At 46.5% G+C, this 22,275-nt stretch overlaps 1 protein-coding gene across 1 annotated transcript in view; it reads left to right on the top strand.

Moving 5' to 3' along the window:
* Positions 1-1,342: 1,342 nt before the first annotated feature.
* TCF7L1 (transcription factor 7 like 1) overlaps positions 1,343-22,275 on the top strand; it is a 160,775-nt gene continuing 139,842 nt past the window's right edge. Inside the window, exons 1-3 of the mRNA XM_055327240.1 lie at positions 1,343-1,603; positions 1,687-1,750; positions 1,963-2,090. Of these exons, the coding sequence (XP_055183215.1) occupies positions 1,343-1,603; positions 1,687-1,750; positions 1,963-2,090 (453 nt within the window). The remainder of the gene's footprint in view (positions 1,604-1,686; positions 1,751-1,962; positions 2,091-22,275) is intronic.

Genomic DNA, 22,275 nt, shown 5'->3' with positions numbered 1-22,275 from the left:
GGTTTTCTTTTCTTTTCTTTTCTTAAAGATTTTATTTATTTATTTATTTATTTATTTATTTATTTATTTATTTATAGAGACACAGAGAGAAAGAGAGAGGCAGAGACAGAAGCAGGCTCCATGCAGGGAGCCCGATGTGGGACTTGATCCCGGGTCTCCAGGATCACACCCCGGGCTGCAGGCTACTCTAAACCGCTGCGCCACCGGGGCTGCCCTGGTTGGGTTATTTTTTATATATGCTCCTTGGCTTCCGAGGCAGCTTTGTGAATGGCTTCTGAGGTCACAGGCACACAATTTTCCTTCTCAACGAACCAAATCCGGATGGTTTCTGAAACCAAGACTGTGAGTTAGTGGTTTACGGACCCGGCCCGGAACTATGGGGCGAAGGTGATCTTCGGTATTTCTGTGCCCAGTGACTTTAGACACCTGAGCAAGGTAAAAACCCTAGGCTAGGGAGGGGACGCGTTGGAGCCCCACCGGTTGAGGAGCGGAAGGCCGCCCGGGATCTTCCAGGGAGCCGCCAAGTTGCCCGATCCTCCGCCCTACGCCTCCGGGAGGGCGAGCCGGCTGGCGCGGTCCCGAGCTCCGGGGGCCGCCGCCGCGGGTCTGCGCGTCCGCAGCTCTCCCGCAGGGGGCAGTGCCGCCCGCCAGCGCGCCGAAGCGGTGGGAGGGGGTGTGGAAGCGGTGCGGAGTTCTGGGGGTTCTTTGGAAGAAAGTTAGGGGATGCCTGGCGGGGGCGGGGGCGGGGGCGGGGGGCCGGAGGGCGCGGGCTGCCGCCGCGGGGGCCGGGCGAGGCGCAGCGCAGCGGAGCCGGTCGGGCCGAGGCGGGGGGCGAGGGCGGGCCGCGCGGCGGGGAGGCGCAGCCCCCGGAAGGTGTGAGCGAGCGGTGTGCGAGGGGAGTGCGAGCGAGGGTGTGCGCGCCGGAGCTCTCCGGGATCCGCGAGGCGCGCGGGTGTCAGCTTGCAGCCGGGGCTCCTCCCTCCGCCCCCCTGCCCAGACCGGCGATCCCTCCTTCCTCCGCCGCTCGCCCCTCCCCGGCGGACCAGGCGCTGGGACGCCCGGGCCGAGCAGGCGGCGGCGGCGGCGGCGGCGACTTGGGGAGCCCTGGGCTGGGCGCTGCCGGAGGGGCCCGAGCGCAGCCGCCCCCGCCCCCGCCCCCGCCCCGGCCCGGCCGCGCGGGCCCGCTTCCCGCCGGGCCACGCCCTGTCAAACTTTGTTGCTGCGGCCGCCGCGGCGGCGAGCCGAGCGGGCGGCGAGCCGGAGGGAGCGAGGGAGGGGCGGGCGCCGGGCCGGGCCGGGCCGGGCGCGGGCGGCGAGGGGCTCGGAGAGCAGCGGCCCCACCATGCCCCAGCTCGGCGGCGGCGGCGGCGGCGGCGGGGGCGGCGGCGGCGGCGGGGGCGGCGGCGGCGGCGGCTCGGGCGCCGGGGCGGCCGGCGGAGGGGACGACCTCGGGGCGAACGACGAGCTGATCCCCTTCCAAGACGAGGGGGGCGAGGAGCAGGAGCCGAGCAGCGACAGTGCCTCCGCGCAGCGGGACCTGGACGAGGTCAAGTCGTCCCTGGTCAACGAGTCGGAGAACCAGAGCAGCAGCTCGGACTCGGAGGTAAGGGGGCTCCCGCGGCCGACCTCGGGGGACCCCGGCCCCACGCCCGCTCACCCGCCCTCGCCTTTGTGTCTCCTCCGCAGGCGGAGAGGCGCCCGCAGCCCGCCCGGGACGCCTTCCAGAAGCCGCGGGACTATTTCGCCGAAGGTACGTGCGGGTCGGGGCGGCCCCCAGTCCCGGGCCCCGCTGCGCCGGGCGCCTGACCTCAGGCCGCCCCCGGTTCCCCTGGCCCCGCGGCCGAGCCCCTGCTCTCCGCCCCCCGCGGCCGCGGCCGTCCTGGAGCGCGGTCCCCGCCCGGGGGCCCTGCCGCCGCGCCGTCCCGGGGCCAGGCCTCACCCCCGCCTCGGTCTTGCCCGCAGTGAGAAGGCCCCAGGACGGCGCGTTCTTTAAGGGCCCCCCGTACCCCGGGTACCCGTTCCTGATGATCCCGGACTTGAGCAGCCCGTACCTCTCCAACGGACCCTTGTCTCCCGGAGGAGCGCGCACGGTGAGTGCCCGTGGGGCTGCGCCGCGGCGGGGCGGGGGGGGGGGAGCCCGCGGGATGCGCCCCCAGGCTCGGCGATGGGGTGGGGGATGGGGCCGTCCCGGGAGGATCCTGGGCAGAAAGTGTTTGCGGAGTTGGGAGTTGAACTGTTCCGTGGCGGCCCAGGGTTAGGCTGCGCTGGTCAGTGTCTGGATGAAAGTTAAGTTCCTTTACGTTTTCCTGTTCTGCTGGGGAGACGTTTTGGGGTCCACTTCTGGGGGTGTTCCCTGGCCTCCAAAATTCTTTGCCGGCAGTAAAGGAAAACTTGGATTTGTGCCGGCTTTTTTTTTTTTTTTTTTTTTTGGTGGTGGTGGGGGGGGGCGGGGGGCGTCTCGCTTTCCTTCTTGGAAATCCGTCAGCTTTCCCCTGGCAGTTGGGCAATGGGCCGGGGGAGCTGGGTTGGCGACGTTGCCCCCGACCTCAGTTTCACTGCGCGGCTGTGAGTCGGTTCCTAAGAAACCCAGTGTTCGTGGCGGATTATTCACACCCCCTCCCCTCCGCACCCCACCCCCAGCCTTCGGGCAGGGCCTCAACTGTTCTGCGGAGTTTGGGATTTTAAACTGGCCTAGATGATTTCCGAGGGTGACCCGAGGCATTCTTCAAGTTGAGGAACTTGGCTTTTTCCCCCTTTGTTGCCGGCTTTTCTCATTTAAAGCGAGCGCAGCGACACTTTAAACCTGTTAATGGGCGCGCATTGTGTGGTGCGCGCTGGCATTTAGAGCCGTGATTAAGCAAATTGACCGGGCCCCAGACGACGTGCAAATGAGGGTGGATTCCATCGCCCCCTCCCCGGCCCTAAACTGGCGCCCCCCGCGTCGCGAGGGGCGCAGCCCTGGGCCGGCGAGGCCTTTGTGTACCCGCGAGGCACCACCTTTCCCCATCCCCGGGTCGGCTGCCCAGGTGCTGGGTTCCATGGCAGAGCACCCATCTACTGTGACTGCGTGTCAGCCTCTGACTCGCTGTCTCTTGGGCGCCACGCGCACCGTCGTGGTTCTCTTTGCTTCCCGGTGCCCACCAGTTCGTTCTTGATGTGGGGGGCGGGAGGTGTTGGCGCCTCAGGAGCAGGCCCGACAGACTCAGTTTATGCCTAAATAATGATCACAATGAAAGGGCCGGCTGAGAAGTGCTTGGTGCCGAATGGGCGCTGCCTGCTGTCATGGTACAGGGTCGGTGGAGAGTGGAGGCCCCGCTGTGGGTTCAGCGAAGGCGCTCTCCTGGCCGGAAGGGATGTGAGAGGGGAGGTAGGGCGCTCCTACCTGGGGAGAGGGGCGTGGGACCACACACCTTCACCTTTCCAGCAGGGAAAGCCCAGCAGCTTTGTCCCTGCTTCAGAGCACCCCAGGCAGTCCTGAATATAAGCTGGATCTGGGCATCTGACTGGTGCCTTTTCTTATTCATATTGAAAGTGGTTAAAGTAAAAGTCGAGCAAAACAAGCTCCAGCTACTTTGTTTAGGTTTTCACTGATTCTTTTTCCTGTGGGCCGAGGTAGCTCAGTTCCCAAAGGGTTTTGAAAGCCAAGTTTTGCTAGGGTCCCTGGAACTTTGTGTGTGAGAGGGTGATACTAACAAAGTCCCATTTTTCCATTTGCCATTAGATGTACATCTGGAAAGAGGAGCCTGGGAGGCATTAAGGTCTGTGAGTCAACACTGATCCAGGTCGTGGTACAGATAAAGTCACCAGAAATGTCCCAAATATGACCAATTATTTCCCTCAAGCAGGATATTCCTTCCACCTATCCAGTTCTCCGTAGGGTGTTTTGATTCTTCCTCTTTGAGTGGCGACTCTGGCGACTCTAACAACTGCCTGGCTTCATTGCTTGCTCCCCACCCCCACCCCAGGGGACAGGTTTTCTGTGTGTGTTTCCGATCCCTTCTTTCTACCATCTTCTACTGCCCTGCCTTCCTGCTTTCACCTTACATGTTCTTTTGCCTAAGAACTCTCACAGGCCAGTTCTCCCTGGCGCTGGGGATTCCAGATTTCCCAAATCCAGGGCTGCCTGGGAATGTTGGAGCCCTCCTTGGAGAACCCAACCCTTTTCTGCCTGTCTCTGACAGTCTCTGCTCGTTCCTGCAGCTGTTCCCTGCCCTGGCCCATGTCACCGTCTTCCTTTGAAGCCTCCAGGGACACTGGAGTCTCTAGCCGGCAGCCTTTCCTCAGGGACTTAGTCTGCCCTGTCCCACTCCTGTAGGAAATCATGTCTCCCTGGTGAACTGCCCTGACAGAAGTAGTTTCAATTTCCTGTTGTTTCTGAGCCCCTTATGTGCCTGCCTTGAGCTACCTTAGGCCTGCCTGGTTACAAAGTTCATGGATGTACTGGGAAGGTGTCCTGCAGTTAGATGAGCTCCGTAGAACCTGCTAATTTTGACCCTATCCTTGAGCATCGTGGGCTTTTAGGAAAGCAAGTGAGGAAACACTTAAGCACTTGATTGTCTGGACTGTAAGGTTGAGATGATGTTTTTCCTGTGGATGATTATATTGTTGTAATTAATGTGGTTCTCACAGTAGGCAAACAGTAGGTGCTGACAAAGTGGCCCTCTGTTGGGGTCCAAGCCTGGTAAAGTGAATATAAGATAGATAGGGGGTTGGGGATGGGTGGGGGAGGTACTGAAGTGGGGGAGGGGGGTGCCTAGAATACATGATCTGGTCTGTCTTTGGCATCCTGGGTCTTTTTTTGTTTTACTAATAAATTTCACGACCTTAGGCGGTGCTCGTCTAAAGCCTGTAAGTAGTATAAAATTGGGTGACTTCACTTCTCCGCTGCTCTCACACTTTCTGGAAATACCAAGCCACAAGCAAAAGTAGGGATTGGCTGGAGTGTTCTCAGGGTGTTAATTGACCCTGGAATAGCAAGCGGCAGGGCTGCAACACCCTTATCCCCTGGCATCATTCCTGCTGGGATGACTGGGGGCTGGCCATCTCTTCCCCATGCATTACCTTTGCCCTGCACTCTGGCTTGGCTGGGAGGCTGGGAAGTGGCCTCTTCCTGAGGCTCTTTAGAGAAGAGGTCCCCTTAGTCTGGGGTGTGTGCCAAGCCTCCAAGCCATGATTCATTCTCCTCTGGAGCCCTGGGGACCCTGTGGCCTATGAAGAGATGAATAACCGCCACAAACCGACTTTCACTCCTTCAAATAGCCACCCTGAAATTATATATTCATTCATGAAAAGACTTCACAAATTTATTAAACCACCTTGGTGCTGTTGACTAGTTTTTTGTTAGGAAAATGTAAGCCAACCCAGAAGAAAGTGGGTGTCAAAAATAGTGTAAGACTAATTAGTAAGAGTCCACCCGAAAATGCTGAATGTGGTTTGGCGACTTAACTATGACCTGGTAGAGAGTAGTTTGACCATGACATGAGCACTGACGACATTTTGGGAAAGAACAGTTCTGGGTAGAATTGCCAAGGGAGTCTGTGGTGTTTGGGTCCAGTTTCTACATTTAAGAGCTACTCCCTTGTAGCTCAAGCATCACTTGCTGGTGCCTTCCTCCGACCAGCTCAACTCAGGTTTCTGTAGGAGAAGGTTCTGTTCTCCAAATGTATGCTTGTTTTAAGTCCTTCGTATCCCACTGCTGCCCATGGCAAGTCTTGCCAGTATCCCGGATGCTCCTGTTTTCTTCCTGACACAAAGGAACCCCAGCAGAAATCCTTGTGTACAGATAGAGAAGTTGTCTGCCTTTAGGAATTGTGTGTAAAAGTGAATAAGTAAATCCTTTTCTTTTGGAAGGTCAGTATAAACATGCTGCTTTTGGTAAAATTCTGTAAAGCCATTTCGTCTAAATATAACTTGTCTTTTTTCCCCACTAAATATAACTCAGGGTTTTTTTTTTGTTTGTTTGTTCTTTTTTTAAAGATTCTATTTTTTTTAAGATTTTATTTATTTATTCATGAGACACACACACACATACCCCCCCACACACACACACACACAGGCAGAGACACAGGCAGAGACACAGGCAGAGGGAGAAGCAGGCTCCATGCTGGGAGCCTGACATGGGACTCATCCCAGGTCTCCAGGAACAGGCCCTGGGCTGAAGGCAACGCTAAACCGCTGAGCCACCCGGGCTGCCCTAACTCAGGGTTTAATGAGGGCTTTTTACATGGAATAAGCTTTTGCAGGGGCCCTGCCTGAGTTGTTACAATTTTGGCATTCGGATTCCTAGGGTGACAACTGGTGACAAACTCTGGGGTGGGTGCTTGAACGCTATCAGGCTTTTTCCATTGGGTAGATACTTTTAGAAAGTTACAGGTTCGACTTATTCTTCATTGATTTCATGTCTTGGGTTTTTTTTTTTAAGATTTTATTTACTTATTCATGAGAGAGAGAGAGAGGCAGAGACATAGGTAGAGGGAGAAGCAGGCTCTTGGGAGCTTGATGTGGGACTCTATCCCAGGATCCCTGGATCACAACCTGAGCCAAAGGCAGACACTCAGCCACTGAGCCACTCAGGTGCCCCACATCTTGGGATTCTTGAGGAGAAGGTAGGCGCTAGAAGACAAAAATCTAACCTTTAATGTAATATTCCTGGTTTTACAGTGATGTGCAAAGTTGACAAAAAAATTGGGACCTAAAAAATAATTTCGATGAGTAACTCTTTGAAAGATGCAATAATCCAAATATGCAGCTGCCCTACTTAGATATTCCAATTTAGAGTCGACTGAACTTTTCCAACTGGGGAAATTTAGATTGGCATCCTTTAAGATGAATTCATAACTCCTCAACTTCATCTGATATTTATGGAGGATCTGCCATGGGCAGTGGGAAATAGGATGAAGTAAACCCAGCTTTGCTCTACAGTCTTAAAAATTGAAGTGGTGTTAACGCAGACCACTCTAATAGAAAGTCTATGTTAAGAGTCTGTAAAGTCCAGAAAACAATTTTCAGAGCAAAGAAAATAGAAAAGTTGTTCTGGGCTAACATGATAAAGGAACATTGGGAGAGGAAGTTGTTTCAAATGAGTCTCTGAGGTGCCTGGCTGGCTCAGTCTATTAAGCATGTGACTCCTGATCCCAAGGTTGTGAGTTCGAGTTCCACACTGGGTGTAGTGATTACTTAAAAATGAAATCTAAAAATAAAAATAAAAAACCCCAAAGAACCCAAACTAGTCCCCAAACTTATTCATTAGTTCAAAGTGATTCTTGTTCATTATAAAAAATGTAAACCGTATAGTCATCTTGCACCCCAATCATGAGGTAGAAGCCAGTACTGGGAGACCAAAAGTTCAGGGCTGTTTGGGGTAATACAAGTTACTCCATTTGCCTGGAAAGATGAGAGGCCAGGGCATGGGAGGCCTTCAGCGTCACTCCAGGAATCCCGTCTTAATCAAGAAGCAGCAGAGGACAATTGAAAGTTATGCTGGCAAGTGATGTGACTGGTTATGTGTGCTTAGATCATAGTGATTGGAGGGAGAGGACCTGGAAGCAGCTGCGAGGATTAGGAGACTCATAGGAGTCTGGGGTGGGGTGAAAAGTGCCCACAAGTATCTGAATGGAAAGGAAGGATAGGATGGGAAAAACTGGAATGGTTGCTTGAATTTATGTGGGAAGGGGTAGTAACTGGAGGCAGAAAGTGACTGATGTTGCAATTGACTCTTGCTGTCTGAGCCTTGGTGACCCCGGGGGAAATAAATGATTTCTTCCAGGTGGGGCCTCGGTGTGCCATCTTTGCCTGCCCCATGCCGGACAGATACTCACAAACTAATTCCGCAGTTACAGAATTCACATAGGCTGTGAGGGGCTTTCGTTTGGAGGAACTGCTAAGGTTCATTGGAGATGCATAGGTTTTGAGGGGATGATGAGTGGATAGTTGAAATTGCAGCAGGTAGGTGATGCAAGGGAGCCAGGACAGGATGCTCAGAGCAGAGAAAGAAGTCACTGAGGCAGCATGGAAAGAAGCCTTTGCCAAGGTAAGAGGAGTGCCTAGGTCCTGTGACATCCTGGAAGCTAGTCCTCAATGTCAGATGCCACAAAGAGAGGGGACAAGAAGATGGTGGAGTGAAGCGGAGCTTTGGGAATTTAGCAATTAGGAAGTTACTGGTGCCCAGTAAAACAAGTAATCCAGGTGAGTGGGGTTGATAAAGATAGGGAGGCAGATTTACTAGCTCAGCACTTCCTAGTTTGGGCACCCAGATGCTGTGCTGTGGATTGGTCCCAGGGAGTGGTCGGTTCCTCACTGAGCCAGAACCTGACACCAGATGCCCCCAGTGGCAAGGTGCCTCTCCTGTCTGCCTCTGTCTACCGTAACCTGGGAGATGTTGAAAACCAGACTCTGGACAACCTATTTAAGAAGTTTGGCCATGGCAAGGGGGAAGGAAGAGCCAAGGCCACGGAGCAAAGTATATTTGGGATACTGGAGTGGGAGCTTGTTTGTAGGGCAGGAGGGTAGGGTGGAAGATAAATGGGGGAGAAGACAGGAGGAGGCGATGGGGCTAGAACTGGGAAGAAGGCAGTCTTATTATTTTTTAAATATTTTATTTTTTTTCTTTTAAAAATTTTTTTAATTTATTAATTTACGATAGTCATACAGAGAGAGAGAGGCAGAGACACAGGCAGAGGGAGAAGCAGGCTCCATGCCCCGGGAGCCTGATGTGGGATTCGATCCCGGGTCTCCAGGATCGCGCCCTGGGCCAAAGGCAGGCGCCAAACCGCTGCGCCACCCAGGGATCCCAATATTTTATTTATTTATCTATGAGAGACACAGAGAGAGGCAAAGACACAGGCAGAGGGAGAAGCAGGCTCCATGCAGGGAGCCCGACGTGGGACTTGATCCTGGGACTCCAGGATCGCACCACGGGCCGAAGGCAGATGCTTAACTGCTGAGCCACTCAGGGATCCCAGAAGGCAGTCTTATTTCATTGATGGAGGACACTCAGCAGTAGATGTTCTCCCACTTTTACAGAGTAGACCAAGAGTTGAAGATGAGAATGTGGAAAAATGCAGAGGTGAAGTTGGCAGAAATTGAGGGCTAGCTTTGGTGTTCTCAAACCAAGGGCCAGTTGGCTAGGGTGAGAGTCCTGGACATTTTGGTAGTGCAAGCTGCTCGTCTGCACCCCATTAGAAAACTCAAAAACTTTGGGAACCTTTTAGCTACATTTAAATAATGAAACATTGTGCATTGATCGAAAGATAGGGCACACCTGGGAAATGTTTCCTCTTTTTTTAAATGTCTGCAGCTGGCTTATTTGAAGGAGGGCAAAGATGGGAATCAAAACACAACTAAAAAAACAAAAAACAACACAACTCCTTTGCTGTCAGGGGCAGATACTGGGATGTGATAGTTGGGATGGGAAAGGAGGCTGGCCACTTAAAAGAGTGTAGAAAATGTCCAAATAGGCTAATCTGATCATATATTTTTAGAGGAGGTTTTTATATGTCCTATGTTTATTGTCTTCTCTTCTCTCAAACTGGATTGGATTTCAGGGACAATGAAATAAATTGCAGTTGCCAAAACCCTGGCATTCAGGAATGAAGGGAACACTAGGGAAGTGAAGGGGACTCGCCTTTTCTCTTCTGTACTGTATGTGCTGCTCATTGAACTACTCTGGGTAATGTAGACTTGCTTTCTTAGACTCCTAAGATGTCAGAGATGCTCTGAGTTACCTCAATTGACATACCTTTAAGGTTCTAAATAAATTTCAGAATCTTAGATCTTTTCATTATATAGCCTACAGATTTTCATGGGAAAGTAAACAGGTTAGAAATACATTTCAGACTTTGAAAGTACAACCATAAAAATGTTTTCCTAAACATGGCCCTTTGCAGGAGCTTTTGTGAAAGTGATAAGGGGTGATAACTCTAGTTACCTAGAATCCTTTGGACAGGCAATGAACTCACACTCGGACTCTCAAACTGTGCTGCTGTAGCATTTTTTAAATGTCAGCAGAGAGTCTGCTTCAAGATTCTCTCCTTCTGCCCCTCTCCCCAGGCACGTGTGTGCACATGCATGCACTCTCTCAAATAAATCTTGAAAAAATAAAGAGAAAGAAATCTGTTTCATTCAAGAGGAACAAGGCCCCAAGTGTTCACCATAATTGTAGAGAGTAACCATAAGATAAACAAAAAATTCCCAAAAGAAGAAACTACAAATAACAACCACATATATGAAACTAATGTTCAGTCTAGTCTCCCAGGTAGTCAAAAAATGCTAATAATGAAAATCTTTTTCTTTCCTCCTCCAAATTACCAGAGATTTTGTCTTTTTTTTTTAAGATTTATTTATTTTATTGGAGAAAGAGAAAGTGACAGAGATAGTGAGAGCATGAGTTGGGAGGAAAGGGAGAAGCAGGCTCTGCACTGAGCAGAGAGCTGGATGTGGGGCTCCATCCCAGGACCCTGGGATCATGACCTGAGCTGAAGGCAGATGCTTAACTGACTGAGCCAATCAGGTGCCCCCAGTGTTTTGTCTAAATAAGACTTAAATGATGGCAAATGTATGGTAAAGGTGCTCTCATTTGTTGCTCCTGAAGGGTGTAAATAGCTCCACCCTATTTGGAAAGCACTTGGCAGTAGCTGCTAAAACCTTAATATTTCTCATTGCTTCTAACCTGCTTGGAAGTAGTTGTTATTCCCATTTTGCTACTGTGCAGGCAGATTAGTAGAGGTCAAGTATCTCGTTCAAGGTCACACTTCTGGTAATTGACAGTGCAAAGATTTGAACTTGGTTGTGAGTTTAAAGTCTAGGTCTTCCCATTCCACCCTTGTGACTACTCACATGCCTGATGTAACTAACTCCTCCTCCTATTGGGAGGACAGCTGACCTTTGTTTCTCTGTTCAGAAATTCTGATGTGAGTTATCAGTTGGGGTGGAGGGTGGGTCGGTTTGTTCCGACTTTGCAAATTGGACCTGGTAATGCACCTTCCCAAATAAACAGTTGTCTAAGTGCATGGCTAGGGTTTAAGTTATCCTACCAGGACTCAACTCCAGAGGACTTAAATAACCTTTAGTGGCAGGCCCACAGAACTTCACCACCACACGGTAACCTCCTTGGAGAAAAAAAGTGGTTATCTACTAACAGAATTTTTTTGAATTCGGGGGCGGTTTTTCCTTGTTAAAATTGGGGAGGGCTAGAGAAATACGTAAGTGTGTCTTTGGTGTAGAAGAAGATGGGACGAGTAAACTTGCTTGCTACCCCTGCAATTTGTATTACAACATAGTTTGGTTAATAAACCAAGCTCTGGCGAACCAAGTGTGCAAATATTATGTCCTTATTGTTTATTTTATAAAATATTGTATAAATAAGTGGCCTTTTCAAAGCTCTCTAAGTTAAAAATCAGTACCAGTCATTTATAACTATTTCAGTAAATTGACTATTAAAGAAATAAATACTCAACATTTACACACAGAATTATTTTAGGAATTGCAGAGAATGTGTTAGTCTCTTATTCCCCTTTCTTTGCGTGTGTGTGTGTGTGTGTGTGTGTGATGTTTTGAAATTAGGATTCAGGTAATTCAGTGCTTTTTCTTTTACTTCACAAATTACCTTTCAGGTGGTCTCTTTCTGAAAACAATTGCATGGTCGAAAGATTAATAGGAAGGGCTTCTTTTTTATTTTTATTTTTTTTCTTTTAAAAATTATTTATTTTGAAGATTTTTTTTTAAAAAGATTTTATTTATTTACTTATTCATTCATTCATTCATTTATTCATGAGACACAGAAGAGAGAGGAGAGAGAGAGAGAGAGAGAGAGAGAGAGAGAGAGAGAGGCAGAGACACAGGCAGAGGGAGAAGCAGGCTTTATGCAGGGAGCCTGACGTGGGACTCAATCCTGGGTCTCCAGGATCAGGCCCTGGGCTGAAGGTGGCACTAAACTGCTGAGCCACCCGGGCTGCCCTGAAGGTTTTTTAAAAAAGTATTTTATTTATTCATGAGAGACACAGAGAGGCAGAGACATAGGCAGAGGGAGAATCAGGCTCCCTGTGGGGAGCCCCATGCGGGACCTAATCCCTGGACCCTGGGATCATGACCTGAGCTGAAGGCAGATACTCAACCACTGAGCCACCCCAGGCATACCATATATATATATATATATATATATATATATATTTTAGATTTTTTTAAAGATTTGTTTATTTTATGATCAACATAGAGAGAGAGGCAGAGACACAGGAGGAGGGAGAAGCAGGCTCCATGCAGGGAACCCGATGTGGGACTCAATTCCTGCACCTGTGATCACACCCTGAGCCAAAGGCAGACACTCAGCTTCTGAGCCACCCAGGAATCCCAATAGGAAGGGCTTCTGAGTATGGTTTATAGAAGTTGGGGGAGGCACTTGGGGTCCTAGCTAAGTCCTTTTGGAGATCTGGGTATTACAAGAGACCAGATCTTGTGAGATAAATGTCTTATATCTCATACAGTGAATGGGGTCATTATTTACAGGAACATCTATAAAAAAATGTGGAAAACAAAAAGACTTAGATATGAAAGGTAACTATGATTTAAAAGATACATGATCTAGGGACACCCGGTTGGCTCAATCAGTGGAGTATGATCTCAGGGTTATGAGTTCAAGTCCTATGTTGGGCAGAGAGCTTACTTTAAAAGAAAAAAGGATGAATTTTAACAATGAGGAAGAAAAACAAAAGTAGGAATAAGTGGTAGGAAAAGCTGATCAGTTTAGAAGTCCAGATGTGTTGGCAGTAATGATTTTTGATGTTTGGGACTACATCCTTCATAAATCCCAAAAGGATTAATCGGGGTTGCTAAGGTCTGATGGATTTATAACACATACCTGCTAGGGGTCAGTTGGGTATTCCTCCCCGCGATTCTTCTGTAAGGACCCTGCTTGGGCACCTTGTAGCCCTCTGAGCTGGAAGGGAGCATCCAGCCCACCTCACCTGTGAGGAGCCTCAAGAGCACAAGTTCAGGGAGATTGTGAGCTTGCCAGGATCAGTTATGAGGGTTGAAACAGGAGTAGGGCTCAGTTGCATCACTGGGCTTTACTCTCTCTACTACTCAAGGGGATCTACCATGAGCCCTGCAGAAAGCAGTGTTGCAGAGAAAGTGCACCTCAAAATACTTCTTTATTAAACCATAACACTAGGGCAGCCCTGGTGGCGCAGCGGTTTAGCACCACCTGCAGCCCAGGGCATGATCCTGGAGACACTGGATCGAGTCCCATGTTGGGCTCTCTGCATGGAGCCTGCTTCTCTCTCTGCCTCTCTGTGTCTCTATGAATAAATAAATAAAATCTTTAAAAAAAATAAACCATAACACTAGACTTAAAATGAGTGACTCACAGACATTTGTTGAATGTTTGATAGCATGAATATTTAAACATCAGCATTTTAAAAAAACAGCCCTGTGGGCACCTGCACTGTTCCAGGGCACCGTATATCACACTGTTTACAACTGTAACCACATTGAATGCTTGCACGTCTTATATCATGATCTGTTTTATCCTGGAGGAAGCTGAGACAGTGGAAGTGAGGGACCCAGAGAGTCCTCTTTCTGGAAAGTGGTAGAGCCATCATTCCAGCCACAGTGCTAGAGTGTCTCTCTGAGAGTTGACAACCAAATTAATGTGACAATTACCTTTGGAACAAGGCACAAAGAAATGATGTGTACAAGTAAAAGAGGAGTGAGGTGTAACATCTCTATTTATTCATTTTGGTGGCATCTCCAATTCTTTCCCATGGGAGGCACTTTGAATCGCTGCTACTGGCTGGGGTGGGCATAGCTTGAATGACTGGTCTCTCTACAGTTTCAGAGACAGTGTTCATTGCGTCCTGATCTTTCTTTGCTTTTCTGTGCTCTGCAGCTCCATTTAATCTGTTTCCTCCAATTTCCTTTGTGTTTTTCTTCTCGTATCTTGAGGTGGTAAACTTGTTTCCTTAGATACCATGATATAAAATATTGTCACGTGCATCTGTTGATTTGATCTATTGCCTTCTTCCTACTCCTGACCAGTCCTGTTTGCTTGTACATGCATGAATATTCTTTTCTTTTTCTTTGTTTAAGATTTTATTTTCCAGGGACGCCTGGGTGGCTCAGGGGTTGGGCATCTGGTTTTGGCTCAGGGCGTGATCCCAGGATCCAGGATTGAGTCCCACATTGGGCTCCCTACGGGGAGACTGCTTCTCCTTCTGCCTATGTCTCTGCCTCTCTCTCTCTGTGTGTCTCTCATGAATATATAAATAAATCTTTAAAAAAGAAAAAAAATGTATTTTCCAACAATCTCTACACCCAGCATTGGGCTCGAACCCACAACCCTTAGTTGAATGCTCCATTCACTGAGCCATCCAGGCGCCCCTGAATACTATTTTCTATGTAAAATGGATATGGTCTCTGCTTATCCATTATATTATCTGACTGTTTTCTGTGAGGCCTGCATAGAGAAGAGGTATTAGAGTAGAAGTGTTAAAGATACATGACACAAAAACACTTTGCAACATAAGCTTTTCTGTTATAAAATGCTTGTCAGGGTGGGAGACTCAGGCGCTGACTCCTGGACAGGGAAATGGATCACAATGACAGGGCCCTTGTATGAAGAGTTAATGTAGGGAGGGGCTGGGATGCTGAGAGCATCTGGAGTTGGGGAGAGCCCTTAAATTGCTTGTATATGACACTGAAGGAGAAGAGAGGAACTGTGTGGAGAGAAGCCCAAGGTCTGAGGGATAGAGGAGCACACCCCACTGATAGGCCACTCCTTTCCCTTGGGGAGGCAGTATGGAGGAAGGGGTCTGGGACTTGAGTTTGGCCATGATTGGTCTCTGCTTTGAATCCCAGCCCAGCATTGGTCTGGCTCTGTGCCTTGGTGCCCCAGGGCATTCTTCAGCAAAATGGGGATAATGGTGTATTTGAAGGTTACTGAATTAACATTTTAGCTGAATAGACTGCATTTTAAAACCAGGATTTGCACGAGGCTAAGACTAAATGCATCATAGAATGAATCTCTGGGATGTAAAAAGAGGTGAGAAATGTCATTAAAATAATTTATAGTATTATTACAACTTTATTAAGATGTTTAGTGGCCAAAAATTTTAACCAATATCTTAATAAGCGAATGTTTCCTTGCAGAATTAGAAAATATTTTTATAGGAAATGATTAAATGATATAGTTATATAGGAGAACCAGAAATGCTTCAACAAATGTAATTAGCACATCAGCTTTTTGTACTTAGTGAAGGTTTTGAATTTATATGGTTATCAGTTACCTTTGGAAAGAGTTACATATCACTGTAACAGAATTGCCAGTTTGTGTGAATTCTTAATCAAATAGCTGTCAATAGAATGATACATATACTGTTAGTTCAAATATATGGAATATATATGTTAAATAATATTAAGCTTTTACTTTGAGATAATTTCAGACACAGAAGTACAAAATAGTACGAAGAATTCCCATGTATTTTCCTCTAGATTTTTCTAAACATTAATATTTGCTATATTTTGTTTTTTTTTTTTTAAGATTTTACTTATCTATTTGAGAGAGAGAGAGAAAGAGCATGAGAGCTGGGTGAGGGGTAGAGGGAGAAGCAGACTCCCGCTGAGCAGGGAGCCCAATGTGGGGCTCAATCTTGGGACTCTGGGCAGTCCCAGACTGACCTGAACTGAAGGCAGCTGCTTAACTGACTGAGTCACCCAGGTGCCCCATTAGCTGTATTTTCTTTATCTTTCTGTTTCTTCATAACTTTATTTTTGAGCCATTTGAGAGTAAGTTGCAAATACAGTACTCCCTTACTCCCAGGTAACTTCACATGTATGTCCTAAAACCAAAGACCATCACTACAATGTAGTTATCAAATCAGGAAATTAACAAGAGGGACACCTGGGTGGCTCAGTGGTTGAGCATCTGTCTTAGGGGCTCAGGTTGTGATCCTGGAGTCCTGGGATCGAGTCCCGCATCAGGCTCCCTGCAGGGAGCCTGCTTCTCCCTCTGCCTATGTCTGCCTCTCTCTCTATGTCTCTCATGAATGGATAAATAAAATCTTTATTAAAAAAAAAGAAATTAACATAGAGACGTTACTATTGCCTCATTTATAGACCTTGTTCAAATGTTGCCACTTGTCTTCCCACTGTCTTTTGTGGCAAAAGAAAACATTTAAAAGAATTTGGGAGGCACCTGCCTGGCTCACTCCATGGAGCCTTTGACTCTTGATCTCAGGGTTGTGAATTTAAGTCCTACATTGGTTGTATAGATTACTTATAATCTCAAAAAAAATTTTTTTTGGAGAGGTGTCCAGGATGAGCCAAGGTCATGTGTTACACTTTTCTTTAGTCTCCTTCAGTATAGAACAGCTCTTCAGTTTGGCTTGTGTTTCTTGTGTTCTTGAATTTTGAAGATTACAAGCCATTTATTTTGTAGAAGGACTGAAGTTTGCTTTTTCCCCAGATGTTTCTTCATGAATAGATTCAGGTTCTATGTTTTAGGCATGAACACTACGTAGTTGTTATTGCTACCATGTTCTTCTCTGCTTCTCAGGAAGCACCATTTATTTTTCCCATTACAGTTGATGTTAATTTTGGTCACTTGGTAAAAATTACATCTGCCAGGTTTCTCCAAGGAAGTTACTATCTTTCCTCTTTGTAATTAGTATCTTGTGGGAAGATACTTTGTGACTAGGAAAAAAACCCATTTCTTATCAAACTTTCACCCATTGTTTTTTGTATCCATTGATGTTTCTTGTCAGAAACGATTATTACTCTGTGGTAGCCAAATTGATGGTCATGTTTTGAAAGTTTGACATTGTAGTGCAAGAAGAATAATTTCATAACTCTGTCAGCACCTAGGTTGTTTCTGTGATGCTCTATGGCATCTTTGTGAATACTAAGTAAGATGATTGGTTGTTTTTTTCTTTAATGACAGTTTCTTCTTTTCATAGTTTTCATCATCTTTATTATACCTGGATTATAGGTAATTTATCAAGAAAGTGTAGTACATGATTTCGAAATCTTCTGAAATACTGAGGTAGCAAAGTTGACATCCTGCTTTGCATTCTTCATAGGATGTAAAGAACTTCCTAATTAGTTTTTAGGTTTTTATCTGATGACTCCTGTGGAGTTTATCACAGTCTGGGTTTTGTTAAATGCAACCTTAAGATGTCCTGTAACATGTTTTTCTGTCCCTTATAGTTCCTGAAGATGGTTAGCTGGATTTAGATTCTTTTCTTTTCTTTTCTTTTCTTTTTTTTCTTTTCTTTTCTTTTTTCTTTTCTTTTCTTTCTTTTCTTTTCTTTTCTTTTCTTATTCTTTACCTTCTCTCTTAATTTGAAAATCTAATTGGCTTTATTAAGTGATTTATGATTCAGGCATCCCATCCAACAAGTAGAGGAGAATTCCCTGGATTTAGATTCTTTTTTTTTTTTTTTAAGATTTTATCTATTCATTCATGACAGACACAGAGAGGGAGGCAGAGACACACACAGGCAGAAGGAGAAGCAGGCTCCATGCAGGGAGCCCGACGTAGGACTCGATCCGGGGTCTCCAGGATCGCACCCTGGGCTAAAGGTGGTGCTAAACCGCTGAGCCACCCGGGCTGCCCCTGGATTTAGATTCTTGATCAAGCCTCAGGGTTCTCTCTCTCTCTTTTTCTCTCTACCTTTTAACTTATTTTTGCAGTTCTCTTTCATAGATGTTGTCCTTATATCATGAGACACTTAAGCTCTGATTGTCTCTGAAATTAGAGCCACCAATGATTATCGCTTATATCCATTACTACATTAGCAGTTTCAAAATGGTGATAACTTATGTCATTCCTCCTTTATTTATCAGCTATACTTTTTAAAATAAAGATTCATTTATTTGAGGGAGAGTGAGGGAGAGAGGAGAGAGTACAAGTCAGGGGCAGGGCAGAGGGGAGAGAGGAGCAGACTCTCCACTGAGCAGGGAGGCGATGGTGGGACTCATCCAAGGACCCTGGGATCATGACCTGAGCTGAAAGCAGACACTTAACCAAGTGAGCTACCCAGGTGCTGAGCTATACTATTTTTTTTAAATTTTTATTTATTTATGATAGTCACACACACACAGACACACACACACAGAGGCAGAGACACAGGCAGAGGGAGAAGCAGGCTCTATGCACTGGGAGCCCGACGTGGGATTCGATTCCGGGTCTCCAGGATCGCGCCCTGGGTCAAAGGCAGGCGCCAAACCACTGCGCCACCCAGGGATCCCCTATTTTTTTTTAAGATTTATTTATTTATTTTAGAGAGAAAGGACGTGCACATGAATGGGGAGAGGGGGAGAGGGAGAGAGAGAGAATCCTCAAGCCGACACTGCTGAATGCAGAGGCCAAAGCCGGGCTCAATCCCAGGACCCTGGGATTATGACCTGAGCTGAAATTCAGAGTTAGATGTTTAACCAGTGGAGCCACCCAAGGGCCCCTAGTCTATACTACTTTTTAAAAGAGAAAGTCCCTCATGAACTATTAGTTACTTTAGATCAAAGGTCAGCAAACTAAGGTTCACAGGCTAAATCCAGCCTGCTACTTACTTTTGTAAATAAAGTTTCACTAGAACACAGCCATGCTCATTCGTTTGCATATTGTCTCTGGCTGCTTTTACAATACAAGGGCTGAGGTGAGTATTGCCATTGAGACTATATTTGGCCCACAGAACTGGAAGGATCAGGCGCATTATAGAAAAAGTGTGCTGACTCCTGTAGATCATATGGGGGAGAGCAATTTAAGTGCTTGATTCTTTCTCTTTATTTACTAGTTTTCCATTTGGTTTCTTATAACCTGCAAAGGTAACCAGTGAAATTATGTTTTAAAATATTATGAATTCCAACCTATTCATATGTTTTAGTTCATTTGCAAGTATTATTCTTTTTTATTTTATTTATTTATATTATTTATTTTTTGTTTTTATTTTTATTTTTTATTTTTTAAAGATTTTATTTATCCATTCATGATAGACATAGAGAGAGAGAGGTAGAGACACAGGCAGTGGGGAGAAGCAGGCTCCATGCAGGGAGCCCGATGTGGGACTCATTCCCGGGACTCCAAGATCACTCCCCGGGCCAAAGGCAGGCGCCAAACTGCTAAGCCACCCAGGGATCCCCCTATTTATATTATTTATTTGAGAGAGAGAGAGAGTAGGAGAGAGAGTAGTGGGGAGAGGGAGAAGCAGGCTCGCTGCTGAGCCAGGGGCCCAGTGTGCAGCTCGATCTCCAGGACCCCAGGAACATGACATGAGCTGAAGGTAGACACTTAACCACCTGAGCCACCCAGGTGCTCTGACGAATATATTCTTATTGCTACTTTAATTATTCCATCTCTGGCTAGTGGAAGCCTCTTCAAGGTGGCTCCTGAGTTCTTTTGACATAATCCTAGTGGTCTTTGATGTTTCCTTGCTTACTGTTATGGTAGGATGTTCCAGGCTTATCTCGTGCTTTTCCTCTCCCAGACCAACTTTTTTTAGAAGGAGCTCTGATTTCTTTTAGTGAAATACGTTATTTAGAGACCATAGTCTGAATGCTAAGGGTGCATATATTATTTCCAAAGCTTATTCTATTTAAAGTTATGAGCATGCCATGCGATTCTATAAAGTTTAGAAGTAGAATATAGTCTGCCTATTATAGTTTAAAAACATTGATAAATGCTTGCTCAAAAAGTATATACTGTTCTTTTTCAATGTACTTGTAATATTAATGCAATTAATCTATTTAATAATTGTATTTGTACATTATAGTTTTCTATATAAGATTAATGTTTCATGCTTATGTTTTATCCTTCCAATAAAAAATAACATATTACTGCCAACTGCTAACATTTCAAGAGATAAAGCTCATAAGGAGATTTCCACTAAGCTTTACATGTGGGATGCCTGGGTGGCTCAGCAGTTGAGCGTCTGCCTTTGGCCCAGGGCGTGATCCCAGGGTCCCAGGATCGAGTCCCGCATCGGGCTCCCTGCATGGAGCCTGCTTCTCCCTCTGTCTGTGTCTCTGCCTCTCTCTGTGTCTCTCATGAATAAATAAATGAAATCTTTAAAAAAAAAACTTTACATATAAAATGCTTTCCTGTTTTTGAAGGGGCATATTCGGATAATGATGATGAATCCAAACATGCTTCATTTCCATATTTCTCACATTGTTACATTAATTAAACATTTTGGTCACCCTCTGACCACATGATCATTGTTCAGGCAGAAATTCAGGCCTTTGGAAGGTTGGAACCAAAGCTGAATAATAGATTTCTATTGAATGCTGAGGCCAAGGCCATATTTAGATATATTCCTAGGACCTCTTTCATAGTCACAAAGATTAAATAAGGTTGTACCCAAGCATGGAGAACAATGTCTGGTACCGTATAGCATGGTTAAGGAAACTCTTTATCAGCATTAGCAGTCCTGGATTTTCAGGACCTCCCCAGTCTTTATAGTGTACCATTCCCTGGGCACTTATTGATACTCAGTTTTGAATTGCTACTTTTCTAGAACCCATATTCTTTTTTTTTTTTATGATAGTCACACAAAGAGAGAGAGAGAGGCAGAGACACAGGCAGAGGGAGAAGCAGGCTCCATGCACCGGGAACCCGATGTGGGATTCGATCCCGGGTCTCCAGGATCGCGCCCTGGGCCAAAGGCAGGCGCTAAACCGCTGCACCACCCAGGGATCCCTAGAACCCCTATTCTTAAGGACTCTGGCTGTCATCTGTCCCTTTTGATCACTGTCACCCCTAGCACAGTGCTTTATACACAAAATCTGCACATGTATATTTGTTATTTATTTACATTTTCTTCTTTATGTGTCATATAAAATAAACAGCAAAATCTATCTTCCTCCTGGATATTTTAGGCCAGCAAGGGCAATCATTGTTCACTTCTGGTATGTTTCAGGGTATAATCTTTGATAAGTTGATCATTGGTGTCTGATCATCTTAGTTTTACTTTTTTGAAAGTTTTCTCAATTCGTCCTAGTATATATATATATTTTTTTTGAGTGGGGAGGGGCAAAGGGAGAGGGAGAGAGAGAGAGAGAATCTTAAGCAGGTTCCCTGCCTGGCATGGAGCCCCATGGGGGCTTCATCTCACAACCCTGAGAACCTGACCTGAGCCAAAATCAGGAGTCAGACGCTTAACGAACTGAGCCACCCAGGTGCCCCTAGGCTGTACTTACATCTTTTCAAAAATAAAGCAGATGCCTGTGCTGGAGGTAGACCTTTGATTCTGGCCCACTGGTTTGTAGCTGCGAATTTTCCTTCATCTGTCAGCAGTTGTGGAAGCCATATGTTTTTATAGGTCTGTGCCAAGGAAAATACTTTAGAATTACATTAGCAACTCCAAGATATTTTGGCTGTTCTAAGAGGACACATAGTTTTCCAGTTATACGAACAAGAGCTTTTGTTTCATACGGAAGGTTCTTGTAGGCTATGAGAACAATAATGCCTCTATCAGCATTTCCCAGAGTAACATCCTTGGGATGTTAATAGGTAGGATGTGTTCAGCTCTATTTCTGCAGGACTTCTTGGCTTTCACATGCCAGTGTACCATGAATCTCTTATAGGGGAGTGCATTGTGCAGAATTCCTCTGGCTCAGCAGAAGTCTCCCCTCCTGCTTTCCACCTCCCAGCCTCAGATGTGGTTCCTTTGCTACGTCTTCTCAGCTCCCCAGCTCCCCATAGGAGCAACCTCTCTCTCTTTTTAAAGATTTTATTTATTTATTTATTTGTTTGTTTGTTTATTTATTTATGAGAGACAGACAGAGAGAGAGAGAGGGGGGTAGAGACCCAGGCAGAGGGAGAAGCAGGCTCCATTCAGGGAGCCCGATGCAGGACTTGATTCCGGGATCCCAGGATCATGCCCTGGGCTAAAGGTGGTGCTAAACCGCTGAGCCACCCAGGCTGCCCTATGAACTCTCTTTACTGTTGGGAAAGAGGTGGCCTAGTAATTGTCTGATACTTGTCTCTGGATCTTAAACTTACTAAAGAAGTCAGGGAATGGGTCTGTTTTGTTCTCTATTGTATTTATAGCACCAGGTATCTAGAAGGCCCTTAGTAAGTATTATTGGATGAATGAAGCAACCACAGAATGCTTTATTTCCAAGTGGCATCTCAAGGGACTGGTGTTCCACTAAAACCCACTTTGGGAACCATGGATGGGTCTGTGCTACCATCTGATTTTCAGTGTGAATAACTAGAAATCTGTAGCTCTTCATAATTCTACTTAATTTACTCCATGAATCCAGCTAGCAGGGAACTGTCAGTGTATTTAA

Source organism: Nyctereutes procyonoides, unplaced genomic scaffold (assembly GCF_905146905.1).
Source record: "Nyctereutes procyonoides isolate TBG_1078 unplaced genomic scaffold, NYPRO_anot_genome, whole genome shotgun sequence".
NCBI lineage: Eukaryota > Metazoa > Chordata > Mammalia > Carnivora > Canidae > Nyctereutes > Nyctereutes procyonoides.
Note: the sequence above shows the minus strand (reverse complement) of the source record. Positions and strands in the feature narration are given on the sequence as shown.